General features: G+C 38.9%; 2 protein-coding genes across 2 annotated transcripts in view; both read right to left on the reverse strand.

The window, feature by feature from the left end:
* LOC145784337 (uncharacterized) overlaps positions 1–8,598 on the reverse strand; it is a 28,997-nt gene extending 20,399 nt beyond the window's left edge. The window contains exons 1-4 of the mRNA XM_082596137.1: positions 8,535–8,598; positions 847–896; positions 508–619; positions 120–219 (exon numbers count right to left, since the gene is read on the reverse strand). Of these exons, the coding sequence (XP_082452263.1) occupies positions 120–219; positions 508–619; positions 847–896; positions 8,535–8,593 (321 nt within the window). The 5' untranslated portion in view covers positions 8,594–8,598. The remainder of the gene's footprint in view (positions 1–119; positions 220–507; positions 620–846; positions 897–8,534) is intronic.
* A 2,085-nt stretch (positions 8,599–10,683) lies between these two features.
* Positions 10,684–14,315, reverse strand: LOC145784553 (uncharacterized). Its single transcript, XM_082596395.1, has 5 exons — positions 14,176–14,315; positions 13,726–13,821; positions 13,338–13,404; positions 12,204–12,378; positions 10,684–11,727 (listed from the first exon to the last, which is right to left on the reverse strand). Exons 1-5 carry the CDS (start codon positions 14,293–14,295, stop codon positions 11,625–11,627), a joined length of 561 nt encoding a protein of 186 aa, XP_082452521.1. The 5' UTR covers positions 14,296–14,315; the 3' UTR covers positions 10,684–11,624.
* Positions 14,316–16,483: the final 2,168 nt, after the last annotated feature.

Below are 16,483 nucleotides of genomic sequence, written 5' to 3' on the forward strand. Positions count from 1 at the left end.
CACCTACTCTGGGAAAAATTTCAAAAATTTGAAACAAAACAAGCCGACATTTCAACCTGTTATTAAAAAAGTTATGCGAGTTTAACTTGACACGGCTTGCAGGCCAATTGCATTTTCACCTTTTGTTCCTTCTTTTCCACAGAGTCAATCCCTTTCTCTTCAAGCAATTGGTAGACCGCTGGTTTGTTGGGTATCCTTGGAGCCTTTGTTTGGTCTTCGCTGCACGATACACAATATTTAACGAAAAAAATTAAATATACGAAACAAGAATTTTGCACGTTGATCCAAACACTGTACCGTAACATGTCTTGTAAGTGAGCTTTGGTGCCAATAAACTGGAAATGTTAAAAAAAATCTATATATGTTTGAAAACTGTTTTGTTTTTGTCGATAAATACTTGCATATCCATTGACAATTAGTGACAGCAGAGATACTAAGAATTAAATATGCTGAGAAGAAACAAAAACTTTAATTTAAAAAAAAAATGACAAAGCAACCGTGGCCTACCTGACATGCTCATCTGCTACAGAATCATAGGTGTTTTCAGTCTTTTTCAATGGTGGTGGCATAGGTTGAAGTGGCTTTTTTTTAACATCTTCGATTGACTCATAAATGGGATCTGATACATAGCAAGCCATTAGATACTTTTAAATGAATATAAACTATAACATACTAAAAGATGTAAAGCCATGAAGTGAAATACAATTATATACAGTAAAAACACTATATTACCATTGCGTTTCGATAGCTGGAATGAGTAGCAAATCATTGCTTTATTATTATTGGAAAAAATTAGCAATGCATAATTGCATATAAACACAAAAGATTCAAATCGAATTTTTATACCATAATTGCTTGCATCATTTCGTTGGGCATTTGCTGTTTCTCTTGAGACACTGAAAAAAAGCATACATATATAATCAGTAGGCCTATAATACCGGAATGGCCCGTTTCGGCGAGTCCAATTTGGCTAATCCGATTCGGCTAGTCCGATTCGGCGAGTTCCCTATTCGGCGAGAGCCTTTTTCGGCGAGTGCCCTATTCGGCGAGTTTTCGAAATTTTATTTTTGAAAGGGAATTATCGGGTACCGTAGCCTAACTGTTTTCACATCGTTTTAACGTCGCTGAACGTGCAAAGAGGAATAAAAATAAAATGTTTGAACTATTAAATTAAAATTCATCATGTCAGTTCATTTCAGTTGTTTTTATTTCTGACCATCATATCAAAAACAATACACGTCAACATAGCAAAGGTAGAAGCGACAAAACGTGAACGCTAAAACGTGCTTGAATTCGTCATGTCAGTTCAGTTGTTTTTAAGGTAGAAGCGACAAAACGCGAACGTTAAAACGTGCTTGTGACCGAAGTAAGTTATTGAGTTGAAAGAAATTTGGCACAGTCGCAACACCTTCAGAAAAATTTAAGATGTGAAGGGAAAATAAAAAAAAGAAAATGTTACAAAAAAAAAATCATGTTCATATCTATAAGTTAGTACTTTTGAATAGTTAAAATGATTAGTTTCGATCAACAAATGTGTGGCCTACAGCTTGGATTGAAAGGAAATTATCGGGTACCGTAGCCTAGTTATCCCTACCAGCAAAAATTTGTTCCAAGATCCCAGTTAGCCTAACAGTTCATTTTTACATTGTAGTAACAGAATGAAAAGGCTAACCAAATGTGTGGCCTATCATTTTAACGTCGCTAAACGTTGAAATCGTGTAGAAAAGAGAACTTTAATGACTAGGATACGTTGCAAGCCTTAAAGCAGCCGGCGGCCATCGCCGCTAAGTAGTGCTTGAATGACCGCCTGTGCTACCTCCTCCGTCGGCCAAGTTTGCCGCCGGTTTCTTCTAGCCAATTATTTAATTTCACAATAGAATGATCGTGGATTAACTGTCGAAAATATGTAGTATCAAATAGTGACGCAGAATTAGGTCAGCACATCATAGTCACTGCTGTTGTATTGAATATATCCAGCTGCGATCACCAGCGCTGTAAGTCTTGTTTGCAATTCCCGATGTTTATTTTAACAAAGTGTTAATCCGAAGTGCTAATTTACATCGGCTGGCAATATTGTCGTATTTATATCGATTCAATGTTGTCGGACATTGAATCGTTGTTAAAAAGGAGAACTAGGTTAGTTGACATCCGTGGGTAAAACACGTGGCTTCATAGTTGAAAACGCTGTGGGTTAGTGACTTCACACCCTCAATGGTGACATCATAACGGAATAAATGGTCAGGTTTTATGAAAGGCGGTATGCAGTTGAAGCAATTTACTGAGCTGCGAGCAGTGAAAACAATTTAGGGTCGTTAGATGGTCCCGCAATACCGGATTACAATCCCGATAAAGCATTTAATGCGTGGTACAACGATTCTATTGCAGGACGTCGTCCAGACTTCAACAACGCTAACTGATCATTTTAACATCGTTGCGAGTTTAATGCTAGTTACTTGTGCTATCGTTATTGTATTTTGGCGTCCAAACACGCAGATTTGGCCGCCGAGAAGGAGCTCTCGGTAGGCCACGATGGCTGCCGGAAAAAAACACGAGTTTTAAGGCCTGCGTTGAAACTGAGAAACATTCACAGAAACCCTTCGATACGTTGCATTTTTAAGATTATGCATTTTTAAGATAATGTATTCAGACGTAGAATCAATGTACAAATGAACTGTTAGGCTAAATGGGTTCTTGGAACAAATCGAAGGGCTTCTGTGAATGTTTCCCAGTTTCAACGTATCTTAGTCAGCAAAGTTCTCTTTTCTACACGATTTCAACGTTTAGCGACGTTAAAACGATGTAAAAACGGCAATTTCTGCTGGTCGGGATAACTAGGCAACGGTACCCGATAATTTCCTTTCAATCCAAGCTGTAGGCCACACATTTGTTGATCCAAACTAATCATTTTAACTATTCAAAAGTACTAACTTATAGATATGAACATGATTTTTTTTTTTTGTAACATTTTCTTTTCTTTTTTTCCCTTCATTTCTTAAATTTTTCTGAAGGTGTTGCAACTGTGCCAAATTTCTTTCAACTCAATAACTTACTTCGGTCACAAGCACGTTTTAACGTTCGCGTTTGGTCGCTTCTATCTTTTTCTACACCTTTGCTATGTTGACGTGAATTGTTTTTGATATCATGATTTAAAAATAAAAACAACTGAACTGACATGACGAATTCAAGCACGTTTTAACGTTCGTGTTTTGTCGCTTCTACCTTTGCTATGTTGACGTGTAATGTTTTGGATATGATGGTCAGAAATAAAAACAACCCAACTGAACTGACATTTTAACGAATTTTAATTTAATAGTTCAAACCTTTTATTTTTATTCCTTTCTGCACGATTTCAACATTTAACGATGTAAAAACGGCAATTATAATTAGGCTGCGGTACCCGATAATTCCCTTTCAAAAATAAAATTTCAAAAAATCGCCGAATAGGGCACTCGCCGAAAAAGGCTCTCGCCGAATAGGGAACTTTCCGAATCGGATTAGCCGAACCGGACTCGCCGAATAGTAGCAGACCCCTATAATACATAGCCTTATACATTATACAATATCCAAAGTATCAAGAGCACGATCAAGCACAGCAGTTTGTATTTTTCCCTGTTTGCTACACAAGTGTGATACAGTATTCAGGATTCATTGCATTACCGTACTCAACATGTAGTTGTAAACACTATTACACCAGCTTTTTCAAGTAAGATAAACAAATGAGAAGTGGAAGTATCCTGGACAACAACCTAAAGATACAAATTTCACTTGCGTACGCAGTAGGGAGGGCCGTCGGAAACAGATCGCTTAGCAACTCGAGTTTCTTAGGAGGTTCGTCGAGTAAATGACGAAATCGAAAACAATTTTTTAATTGAACGCCAGGAAGACGGTGCACAACCAGGGGCGAGTTTAACTGGTGGAGGCCTGGGGCACTCTTAGATCGGGGAGCCCGTGAAAAAAGTTTTTTGCGCCGAGGGCGCGTAAAACTTTACAAGGTAACTTGAAAGTCACCCACACCGTTGCTAATGCCTTTACGCCAAGCTCAGTCGCCACCTTGTGACCAAAAATTAACCTTGAAAGAAAAAGGAGGCATCTTGCAGAAATTTCAAAGGCTGAGAGAAAATAATTATAATAACACAAAATAACATTTTTTCACGTCTGAGGGGCCTTCAAAAAGGGGTCCGGGGCAACTGCACCCTCTTCCCCCCTTAAATCCGGACCTGTGCACAACACGGTCCAACTAATTAGTAAATCACCCCATTTCTGGGATATAACCCCCCACCAGTGGTGACTTTCTCCGAAGTTACGCCCCAGTGAAAGAAGAAAATCATGAAGAAGGAGGAAACCGGAGATCACAAGAAGGAAATGGAGCTATCTACAATTTCGCCACAGTGGCGATCATTACGCGTGAGGGAGTGATCAAGAAGATTCTGAAGGAATGGGCCATGGTTAAGATGAAGAATAAAATCCTCACAGCGAGAAAGACGGCTAAATGGAAAACTTCATTGAAGACCAATCTTTGCCTCCACACTCTTACAAGAAGAGGGACGAGCGGAAGGAGAAGCTGTTTTCAAGAGAGAGAAGCGAGAAAACGAGCGGAAGAACGCGAAGAATGTACTCACGACTCGGATGACGACAATACAGAATGAAACTCCCAGAAAGCGCTTCCTTTCAGAGTGCTCGATTGGCAGAGAAGAACTCGAAGAAGAGCAGGAGCGATGTACTTTCGATCTGCATAAAGTTGCGCGTGAGGAGGAAAGGTACGGAATTCCGAGTCTAGCAGCAGCTGCCCTCGCAACCGCAACATTACTGGACACAAAAGATGATTTCAATCCGACAATGATAGTCGACAAAAACAAGCTCGTTCGTGCAGGAAAACGGTTCCGTTTTGAGACGAGTCACTTCGTGTCCAGTTCGCTCGGCACAATAGCTGAAGGCCTTTACTTTGATGACAGAAAGGATAAAACTTTTACATTAAATAGCATAACTATGGCTATCGTCAAAAATCAATCGAAGCCCACTACGTGATGCTGAAATACCCAGGATCTGAACATATCAACCACGTTTCCATTTAAGGGCGTTCAACTGGGAACAAGATTGCCAAAACGATGTTGGCTGCTCTTGAAGTCAAGGGAACTGACGTGAAAGGCATTCGAGTCGTTGGCTGCGATGGAACTGCTGTCACTTACAGGTAAGCACACAGGGCCATCACTACCATTGAGAAACATATCGGGAGTACGATGCAATAATCGATTTGCCAGTTTCACCTCAACGAACTCCTGATGGGAAATCATCTGCACCGCAAACCTTCAAAGGATTTATCAGCCGTGTCGTCGCTAATGATAAGTGCAAAATGGGAGAATTTGCAGTCGCCGAGTTTGAGAAGACAAAAACTAATCTGAAGGAAGTCGATGAGGTGATGGAAATTAGCGGCGATCAAAAGTAAGCCTATCTGCTAGATATCGTGTTGGTCATCGAGGGAAGTCTGCCTCCATAAAGTATTCGATTCAGCGATCCAGGAAAACAGGGTCATGCACGATGGCTTACTCTCGTTTCAAGGATATGCCGACTTTATATCTCGGAGCCAGAACCAACAGAGGCGCTGATAGAAATGACGACGTGTGCTACATCGTTAAAGTTTACGCTTCGATGTGGTTTACTACCATGCAAAACAAGAAGATTCACTTTGCTGCTCGGTCCTTCCTTCGGTTGGTGAAGCTGACTCGCTATCTGACAGGCCAATCAATAAAAGTCGTCGACAGTTGTCTACAAGCAAAGGCCTTCGCTGCTCATCCGCAGAATGTAGTGTTGGCCCTTCTGCATGACGAGTCTAAGCCAATGCGTATGCTCGCATTTCATCGGATCCAGAAAGCAAGGGACGAGTAAACGGGTGGGATACGTCCTTTCGAAACTCCTAAACTAAACTTTGGGTACACAGATTTGACAACAAACTCGTTGCTCCGGTGGAGCGAGCGGAAACTCACTGAGCCGCCAATCTACGCGATTTCAGCATCGAACAGCTCACAGAGCTTTTCGTCAAGACCGACGTTCCTAGGCTATATCGATTGACAGTTTTCCGTGCTGCACACAAGCAGTTGAGCGCGCAATCAAACTCGTCACCGAAGTAAGCGATGAAGTCATCGGCCATGACAGCAGACATAAGCTTATTCTGACGCGAACTGCTGCTCGCTCACAGCGTTCACGTTTTGAGTCAAAGAAAGATTACGTTCTTTGATTGTTTTTGACTGTTTTCGTCGTTTTGTGTATTTTCTATTTTTTTTAATGATTTAACAATTTTTTTTTTTTTAAGAAAAAATGATTTTTATTTTATTTGGGTAATATTGATTTTTTTGTGCGGCGTTTTCCCGCGGCCCGATCTAAAAAAATTCAGATTATTTGTTTGTGACCCAAGCCTCCTATCTGAGCCGAGTTGCTAAGTGATTTGACAAAAAAAGTGCATTGACGGCCCTCCCTAGTACGCAGAGGGGGGGCATTGGGCCATGCCCCCCTCCCTTAAAAATGTTTTAGTAGTTAACGACGTACATTAAGGCATTTAATATGTTTTGGATTGCACTGGCAAAGCAATTAACAATGTTGTTCTATAGACTAAGCCAATATATACATGGGCATGGCCCAATCCACCTGGGTCTGCTACTATTCGGCGAGTCCAATTCGGCTAGTCCGATTCGGCGAGTGTCCTATTCGGCGAGAGCCCTTTTCGGCGAGTTCCCTAGTCGGCGATTTTTTGAAATTTTTTTTAAAAATTATCGGGTACCATAGCCTAATTATCATTGCTGCTTTTACATCGTTTTAACGTCGCTAAGCGTTGAAATAAGACCCTAACCCCCAACCTCTAAACCCCAATCCTAACACTTTCCCCTAACCTCTAACCCCAACCCCTAAAACGGCAATGATAATTAGGCTACGGTACCCAATATTTAAAAAAAAAATTCAAAAAATCGCTAAATAGGGAACTCGCCGAAAAGGGCTCTCGCCGAATAGGGCACTCACCGAATCGGACTAGCCGAATTGGACTTGCCGAATTGGACCTGCCGAATTGGACTCGCCAAAACGAGCCATTCCGAATACACCTACCCCACCCCAGGTATGCCAATGTAGCATAGTGTTCTGGAAGCCTATTATAGTGAAAAAAAAATGGATAAATTCTAAACTAAAACCATACTGGGATATCATGAAGACGTTTGGGATATCAATGGCCAGTGGCGTAACCAGGGGGGAGGTTTGGGGGATACAAACCCCCCTTTGGCACGCGTGTGACGTCACGATATTGAGATTGATGCTTTCAGTCTCTTTATGCTTGGGAATGATGCTTTCAGTCTAAAAAAAACTTGTCTAATTTTAAACAAAACTGCATTAAAATAGCGAGTTTTGCCAATACCAAACATTCAAACATCTCAGCCAGGAATTAGCAACAAGAAAACATAGAGACTTAGCTTTATTTCCGAAAAATGCCGAAGAAAACATGATCTTATCCTTTTGCTATGCCACTGGACAGCACCATTTTACAGGAATATTCATATCCAGATTTTTGTTGAAAATGCTCTCAGAATGCACCAAATTCAAAGTAATTTTTCAAAATTTTCTGGGGGAGGCCCCCCAGACTTCCCGACGCTGGGTGTCGTCTCAGGCAAAAATGCCGTCGGGCTTCGCCCGCCGGTCATCACACCCCCCTTGAGAAAATCCTGCGTACGCCACTGGATGCAATTATGAATTTTATGGATATCATATATATATATTAAATTTATCTTAATAAATTACAGTATTGCTGTCTGTTAAGTTTTAGTTTTCAGTTGAGTTTCAAGTTCACACGTACACAAACTTAACAGGCAACAATCAAGACAGCAGCCTCAAGTCGATGAAAAGAACCGCAAAAAACAACAACACATTGTCTCCAACTCTATTCGTCATAACACAATTAACACATGACTGAGAAACTGTGTTCCAAAAGCTAATTGCAAACCGCGGCAGCCACAGGAAACCTACAGCATCAGGCTAAAACAGGTCATTCATATCTACATTTGTGAAGTAAACAACAATCATGTCGCTGAAGGCGAAACTCAATCTATTGCAAAGTTTCCTTATTTTCGCATAAAATTCATGATAATGAAATCAAGAAGTCCAAATAATGAATCAAGAAGTCCAAGTTTTTTTTTGTAGCACGTTCTCAAGCAGCTGCTTTCTTACTAAAACTCACAGATCACAAATAAGTTGCCCCAAATTAGGTTTGAAACAGCTCTTTCATTAAATACAAAGTACTGTAACTTGCCTAGTTATTAAATATTGTAGACATATAAAAAACAAAATGTATAAAAATGCTCTGTAATTACACATGGTAATCAGAGTCTTGTTTATTACATTTTTTGCACACAGAGTAATGTAAAGAATTGCAATTTGTAACAGTGACCGAAAATGAACTAAAAATAAAGCCTAAAGATAGGCCTAAACAGTTAATCAAGTTTCAAGTGTCACAAAACATTGAAATTGTAGACAGCCATTAATATTTTAGACCAACTTACCTTGAATAATATGTTTCAGAAGGTACACTTGCATAAACATGACTTGATCCAAACTCCATAATAACGAAACTGTTGGTTTTGTTCAATAAACCATTGGTAATTACGGTAATTCATTGAACTATTACAACCTTAATCTACAGTATTATATATGAAGCTGACAAACACATGTAAAAATTAAAAAATACAACATTACCAAAAACTATCTGGTCTACACTTTTTCTATAATCCACTAGCCTGGAACAATGCGATAATTACAGAAAACATACATTCAAATTGGTGATGTCCTGAGCAGAAAAAAACTGTCCTCTGCAAGCACTGCACTACAAATGTCTGCCTGCACACTGCATCACAAAAAAATCTGAAATCATCACAATGCATACTATATACTTGTAAACCTGCTCGACATATATGAGTAACTTACAGCAAAAAAAATTCCAAAAAAAATTCCGGACGCATTAATGACGAAAAATAAAATGAATGGTAGTGCCAGTGCCAGTGGTAGTAGCTTGCAAATAGACAGAACAGCTGGTGTGCAACAGCGCCATCGTATGGAATTGTTTATGCATTGCTCAAAATTTTAACCGATTTCACCTAATTTTAGTCGCTTCTTATACATTTTCGGGTGCTTTGTTTGATAAACTCATAGCATTTTACCATCATCCAAGCAATCATCTTAAAATAAAAGCAAGATTTCATTAGCAGTTGAATTTCAAAAGCTAAGTCAGTTTAATACAAAAATTTGTAGTTCTGGTTGTAGACTGGTCATAATTAACTATCACCAAGAGAAGTCAATAAAATCCTCTGCAGTATTTTCATAATAAATGCACTTAAAGCTTATTTTAGAAGAGCAGCTAGGCAGCCTCTATTAAAGTTGCACAATGTTTTACTTCCTTGATAAACTGATAGCATTTGCGCCAGGATTTGAGCAATTCACCTCGGCGTTACCGGGCATTCATAAAATTATTTACAAACAAGACATTCAGGTAGGCAACCCAAATGTAGATAGCCTACAACCATTTGGTTATTTCTTCGTTTAATGGTTAAGCTAGCAACTGCTAAAGAGAGATTCCTTTTTCAAGATTTAAAAATAAATTGAATTCTACAATGTCTCTAGACAGATTGTCTCACGTCTGCCTCAAAACGGGAATGACCTGGGGCCTCTCTTTACATAAATCCAGCCCTGCCTGTAGTGGTAGATAGTTTTTAGATGAAATTTATAAAGTTGGCTAAAAAATTAACTTTTGGTAACTTATCTTTCGACGGTTTGTTGGCTTAAAAAACTACTATAGCCTATTCGGATTTTGTTTCAAAGATGGAAAGTTTGAGTCAATGCAAGGTTGCCAGTTGAATTTTGCATTTGAGTTTGAAAGTCTGAGCAACATGCACAAAATTGTGAGTCCCCATTGAAACAAGTTACTATTGAAACGGCCCACCCCAGTTCGCAAGCGATTGAGCTTCACGCATTCATTCCAAGATAGTAGTGCATTGGTAAAGACTGAATTGGACTAGCCTCACGCCTTCTTTCCATTCACTGTTCCAAACTTCGAAAATGTGGACGTTGGAGTTGCAGATAACTGCAGCATAGCGGCAAAAAGGAAGTCGAGATTTCAAGCGCTGGGGCCTTTGAAAGTGCGAGATCAGGATAATCTGGTTAAGGTGATCATCCCTTGATAGGTGGTAAAACCAGACTACGTAGGCTACGTGATTTTCCCCACGCAGTCTAGCTGGGGCAATGTCTGATAGTAGCTACCAGCAGAAAGTCAGTGGGAGTTGGAAGTAGAAAACCGGTGATTATTCTCATGGTGGTTGTTGAGGGCAGTGTCAAATTTGCAAGTGTGTACGCTACGGCACCAAGCGGGGGAAGCATATACGGAAGTGCTGTAAACTAGTGCAAAAGCACTTTTACGGAGTGTGGAGATGGCCTACTATAGCACCCCAGGATGTTCTAGATAAGCATATCAGCAAGTTGTTGCGTGCTGATAGCTGTCTTAGGATAATGAAATAGGCTATGATTGAGCGAGCAAGAAACTTTCGCAAAAAGGGTAAAAAATTACATGTTTTATGCAGGCTAGGGGGCACGTGACAAAGCTGCCCTGGATCTGCTACTGGTGAAGCTTTAGTTCTGACACTCAGACAATTCAAATAAGATGCAAAATTTGTAATGCATATTTCCAGCAAGTACGCTTAACAAAACACAAGAAAGTAAAAGATAAATCATACTCGTAGCGACAGGTTGAAGCATCAGATTTCAATCACAGAATAACGCTTTTCAAAATACAGTGAATATTAAAAAATGATATCAAATGAAGTCACTCAGAACTACAATCGACTCCTATAGACCTTATGTAAGGGTAGATTTCTGACACGCAACTTATACAATAGCTGAACCTACATTCTGCACTTCAGTGCCAAAAACCTTAAGCTATCACTTCCGGTGAGCTAATCAGTTGCGGATCAGCCGTATTTCAGGTTTATTCCTCAGATTCAGAACATTTTTCTTGTAAAATACCACAACTCACACGGCCGTTCGTGGATTAAACGTTACTTAACCAACCAAACGGCTGGGATACCGGCAACTGAAAGATACAAAAAGGCTCAGTTAGCCTAGAATACCGGATACAATCTTTTGATCAAGATTCTGCCGAATAAAAACTTTTATAAGTTTTCTAATGAAAATAATTTCAGTCGTTTATAGTCACAAGCAGACAAATTCAATAATGTCTCTTTTTCTTTAAATTATAAAGCGTAGCTATAACTACAAATTTGCACCTCCACTAACTCTTCAACCTTGTCCTGTAACGTTTACCTTGAACGGTATGACGTGAAACCGATGACTGGGTAATGTCACGCAAAAGAACAACAAAAACAGCAATATTTGTGTGCATAACCAGTGAGTAAAATAGTCCTTTTGACATTGATTCAACGCCTGGAGACGTTGAATCAAAGTAAAAAAATGGCAGATTTTGCAAACTGATTACAACGGAAATAAACGGTTTATAAGATAATAATGCAGTACCGGTATAAAAAAATAACCTTGAAAAAACATATTAAACTCGGCGAACGTCTGCAGTGTTCACTGTTACGTTGAAATCATCCGTTTTCTGACACCGCATGAGCTGAATTGTCGTGGTGTTTAAGTTGAGGTGCTTCAACCCGGACATGCTCCACATCCAGAGTTGCGACTTGCGGTTCGCTGAGAAAAAAAGTTTGGATTATCACCAAATACAATACTTTGGCAATAAGTACGACAATAAACAAAAAACTGAAAAATAATTCTCCTCTTGGCGTCAGAAAAATATCAGTTTAATGTTTTTAAGAAACGTAAAACTTGGTCTTTTAAAGAAAGTGAGATCATAGCTTGCCATCCAGAGGTTGGCACATAGACCTCCGCCTTATAAAACGGCTATTTTCACACCTTCTGCGGTCAACACACGCTCGAACATGTGTTGTGTACCTAATACTATGACCACCCATAACAATCTTCATGTCAATATCACTACCCATTTTAATTCATTTAAATCCTTAACCAATTCGACAAAAAATGCCAAAAAATCATAAACTAATCCTGTGGACTGTTTAAATGCATCCCATGTGTTGATGGTTGCTTGGCGCTTGCACACCAACAGTGGATGTAGATGATTATTTTAGTTATAATAAGCAATAGTTCACCTGGCACGGATAACTCCTCTTATTATTTCTTCTTCGGCAGCTCTTTCTTGTTTCTCCAACTCCCGTTCTTCTGTTTCTTCTTCCTGCTGTCTTTCCCACTCAGAAATAGCATACTGATATTTTGGAGAAGTGATGCCGAAAAAGTAGGCCAGTTTCTCACCCAAGTAATCGCAAACTTAAAAATAAACAAGTTAAAAAATGTTACTGAATGCTTTGAAACAGTTATTATCGTTATATACAAGGTCGCAAGATTTGATTTCTAATCATCTTTCATTCACTAGTTTTTTAAATAGTAGCTAAACAAACAGCAGTGAAAACGCAAAATATATTACTGCTCAAAAAGTCAAAACAGAAATTTTGAGGTCTGAACTTTGACAATCTCCATTCGTAGCTACACCAGTACACCTATTAAGATTTATTTTTCTCGCTACATGGCAACTCTTCATGAAGATACATGTGACAATTTCATGGCCAATGATTCTTTTGTACTACAGTAGAATTCGCCTATAGTGACACCTGAAGGGACCGCGGAAAAAGTGTCACCATAACCGAAGTGTCACTATAGCCGAATTCTACTCAACTGTTGCGTATGCAAACGGGACTTTGCAACAGGTGTTACTATAGGCGAAGTGTCACTATAGCCAAAGTCACTATAGGCGAATTCTACTGTACTTTGAAAATACAGTAGTATTTGACATCAGGCCCGGATTTAGTGGGGGGCAGAGGGTGCAGGTGCCCCGGGCCTCCCGACTTTCGAAGGGCCCCCCTACATGAAAAAAATGTGATTTTGTGTTAATTTTTCTTTCTTTCAGCCTTTGAAGTTTCTGAAAAATGCTGTGCAGTACTGGATTAATGCCTATGTAGACGTAAAGGTGGGTTTTCGCACCAAGGCGCAAAATTTTTTTGCACGGAGGGCGGAGGCCCCCCGATTTAAAAGTGCCCCGGGCCCCTATCAGCTAAATCCGGCCCTGTTTGACATATATATTGGCAAAAAGTTAAAATCTTGATCTGTTACAACAATGCTAAAGAAATATGATATATATATTTTGTTTACAATAATTCAACAACTGGATGCTACAAAACACTGCAAAATATGGACCTTGCTCATTGGGAACATAATTGAAATCTAGTCACCTGCTAATCCACCAACAGCAGCCTGCACAGTGTAGTACCAAAAGTATGGACCCCAAGGCAATTTGCTCTGCAAAATCCACAACAAGAAAATAACAATGAAAAAAAAAGATGAAACCAAGGACATGATAATCCAATATATTGGGAGTTGTTTTGTGACAATTTCCATGAATATCTTGAGAATGATTATAAAGCTTAATTAAAAAAAACATATTTTACTAAACGATCTGTTTCAGTTAGTTTGAGAATTTATTGTACAAACATTCTCCAGAAAATATTTTAAAGGTTTATTTGATTTATGAAAATATTACCATTAAGGTAGAAACAAACGTTATATATATAACAAAGTGTCTTAATTTTTATAACTAAACATTAAACTTCAAAAACACACTGTATCAACTGGCACAGGTGGCAGTTCGTCTTCTTCTTCGTCTGTGCTATATTCTTCAAGAATTCCATCACTACAATGAATTAACCGTCGAGGAACCTGAAAGTGTTATGTAAATAAAGCTTTTCTATCAGATTAGCAAACTCGAACAGTTCTTTTCACAAACTAAACCAATCTTACTCTCTTGAAATAAATCTTTTCTGTATAAAAACACATATATATATACAATTACATAAGTAACTAGCTTACCATATCGCATTTGTTGTATGACTGACCATTTGGATGAAGAGTTTGAAATAAAAAACTAGCCTTTACAGATTACTATTGATTTGAACATTTTTATGAATGGATGTTTTGAATTAAGTCCTTTGTTTATTAAATAAAGCAAGGGCATTAACTCAATATCATCTTAATAAAAGAGAATTAAGACATTGAAAACAGAAATAGGGTTACCTTAACTTTCCCATGCTTGTTAAGCTTAAAATGGTCAAGGTCTGATGGACAAACTACAGCAGTATCATTTGGTCCTAGTGGTTGCGAAGACGATTCAGGTACATTAGTCGAAGCACTCATTTTTGACTAGAACTGTAGCCTAATCTACAAAGAACAACCTTTCAATAATAAATATTCAAATACTGTACAAAAACAAAGTTGCTACTGTACTCTCTTACAACGTTCAACAGTTTGTTTCACATTTGGTGGAATTTCAAAACATAAGTATTAGGCTACAATAGTTTTTATTGTTTTATTGCTTGGCATTATGCACCCTCTTTGGGATAATATTTATCCAGGACTAGCCCATACCATGTATGGTTTGGTTTTGAATCTTTATTCTTGGACTGACATTGAAGCCTTAATAGGTTAGGCTATTCTTGGTAGTTTCGCATACCTGTAGAGCAGTGGTTTCCAACCTTTTTTGGGTGACGACTTCTTATGTTGATTTTAAATATTTTGCAACCCTCTCCCTAAAACCAACTATTTTTTCTAAGCAGCAAGATCAATGTCGACGGTAATGAGCTCCAGTTGGGAACCACTGTTGTAAAGGCTTTTGAGTTTTGACGCATGGCTGGTTAACGAGATGAAGGCAGGGGTGCAACCTAGTTCGTACCTTGAACCATTCGTACAGTCAGTTCGTACCCTGAAGAGATCGAGAGAAAAAATTAAAAAAGCCGAAGTCGCTAATCGGAGTTTCCCTAAACAATTTGAAACAAACTCGAGGGTTAGGGTTAGCGGAAACTGCGGTTAGCGGAAACTGAAAAACTGCGTCAGCGAGGGTTAGAGCATAGATTACTCTATGGTTAGAGTTAGGGTAAGCGGAAACTGCGGTTAGCGGAAACTGCAGAAAAATGTTGCGGAAACTGCGATCAGCGAGGGTTAGAGCATAGATTACTCTATAGTTAGGGTAAAGGTTAGCGGAAACTGCGGAAAAATGTTTGTGGAAACTGCGATCAGCGAGGGTTAGGGTTAGAGGAGAGCATAGATTACTCTATGGTTAGAATTAGGGTTAGCGGAAACTGCAGAAAAATGTTTGCGCAAACTGCAATCAGCGGACTTCGGTTTTGAGCTATTTTTTCTCTCGATCTTTTCAGGGGGAAAATTTTAAAATGATTGCGGAAACTGCGATCAACGACTCCGGCTTTTTTTAATTTTTTCTCTCGATTTTTTCAAGGTACGAACTGACGGTCAGAACTGTTCATGGTACGAACTGACAGTCAGAACTGTTCATGGTACGAACTAGGTTGCATCCTGAAGGCAGAATGAAGTTTCAAATTGTTGAAGTGCTGTTGCCAGGGAATAATTCCATTCCTCGTGTGCTACTGAATGGAGAGCAGTCCTGAAATGTGTTGCTCAAGCACACAAGCACCGAGAAGTGAACCAGTGCCTTGTCATCTTGAGCTGAGCACGTAAACACTTCAGGAGGTAACGAGGGGGAATGAAACCTCACTCAAACAAAACCATAAAAACAATCTATTCATAAACTAGCCTACAGTACATTTCTGTAGAAAGTGCCAAATAGGAATCTAAAAATCTATATCTATAACACTGGTCTACACAAAATTTCAGGTTTGGGTTTTGACAACTCATTTTAGCTAATTTTGGGGCGCTGAATCCGAAAATGAACTCAGATTTTCTCCATCACATCACGTTTTTGAGATATGAAATATCCCTAATTTTTAAAAAAATTAATTTTTGCCCCCCCTCTGTTGTCAAAACAAGGAATTCTGATGCAATAAACACTGTTTTACCTGCAATAATGTAGCTTTAATTAGCAAACAAGCATTCTATATTATATTCACACAAATTTGCGTTGTCTTTATTAAAATTTCATGCCTTGGAATAAAAAATAGGCATGCAAAAGAGCAACCATAATAACATCAAACGCTACATTATGCTGACGAACATGTCGATAGGACAGTGACAAGGTATTATCTGAATTATAGCCTACAGTTCACACAATATGCACATAGACATTCCAATGGAGTGCAGAAATTCTGAAGTCCCAGTAGCATAGGAAACAAGGGTATTTGGTGTAGCCACTTTGTTGCTCCAGCAAAAAGTTCACCATTTTTAAATCTACACAGATGAGCCAACCATGCTCATGGTACTTAACTTTTCGAAAATGGTTTTGATGTTCTGATACTCTTCTTTCATTGTCACCAAATGTCATATCGGAATAGAACCGTACAGGCGTACACGTTACCATTGTGAAGTAGAACACACTTCAAACTTCGTTTGGAGCTATCAATGAAAAGTCTCCATT

The sequence above is a fragment of the Aplidium turbinatum genome, chromosome 15 (genome assembly GCF_918807975.1).
Source record: "Aplidium turbinatum chromosome 15, kaAplTurb1.1, whole genome shotgun sequence".
Classification (NCBI taxonomy): Eukaryota; Metazoa; Chordata; class Ascidiacea; order Aplousobranchia; family Polyclinidae; genus Aplidium; species Aplidium turbinatum.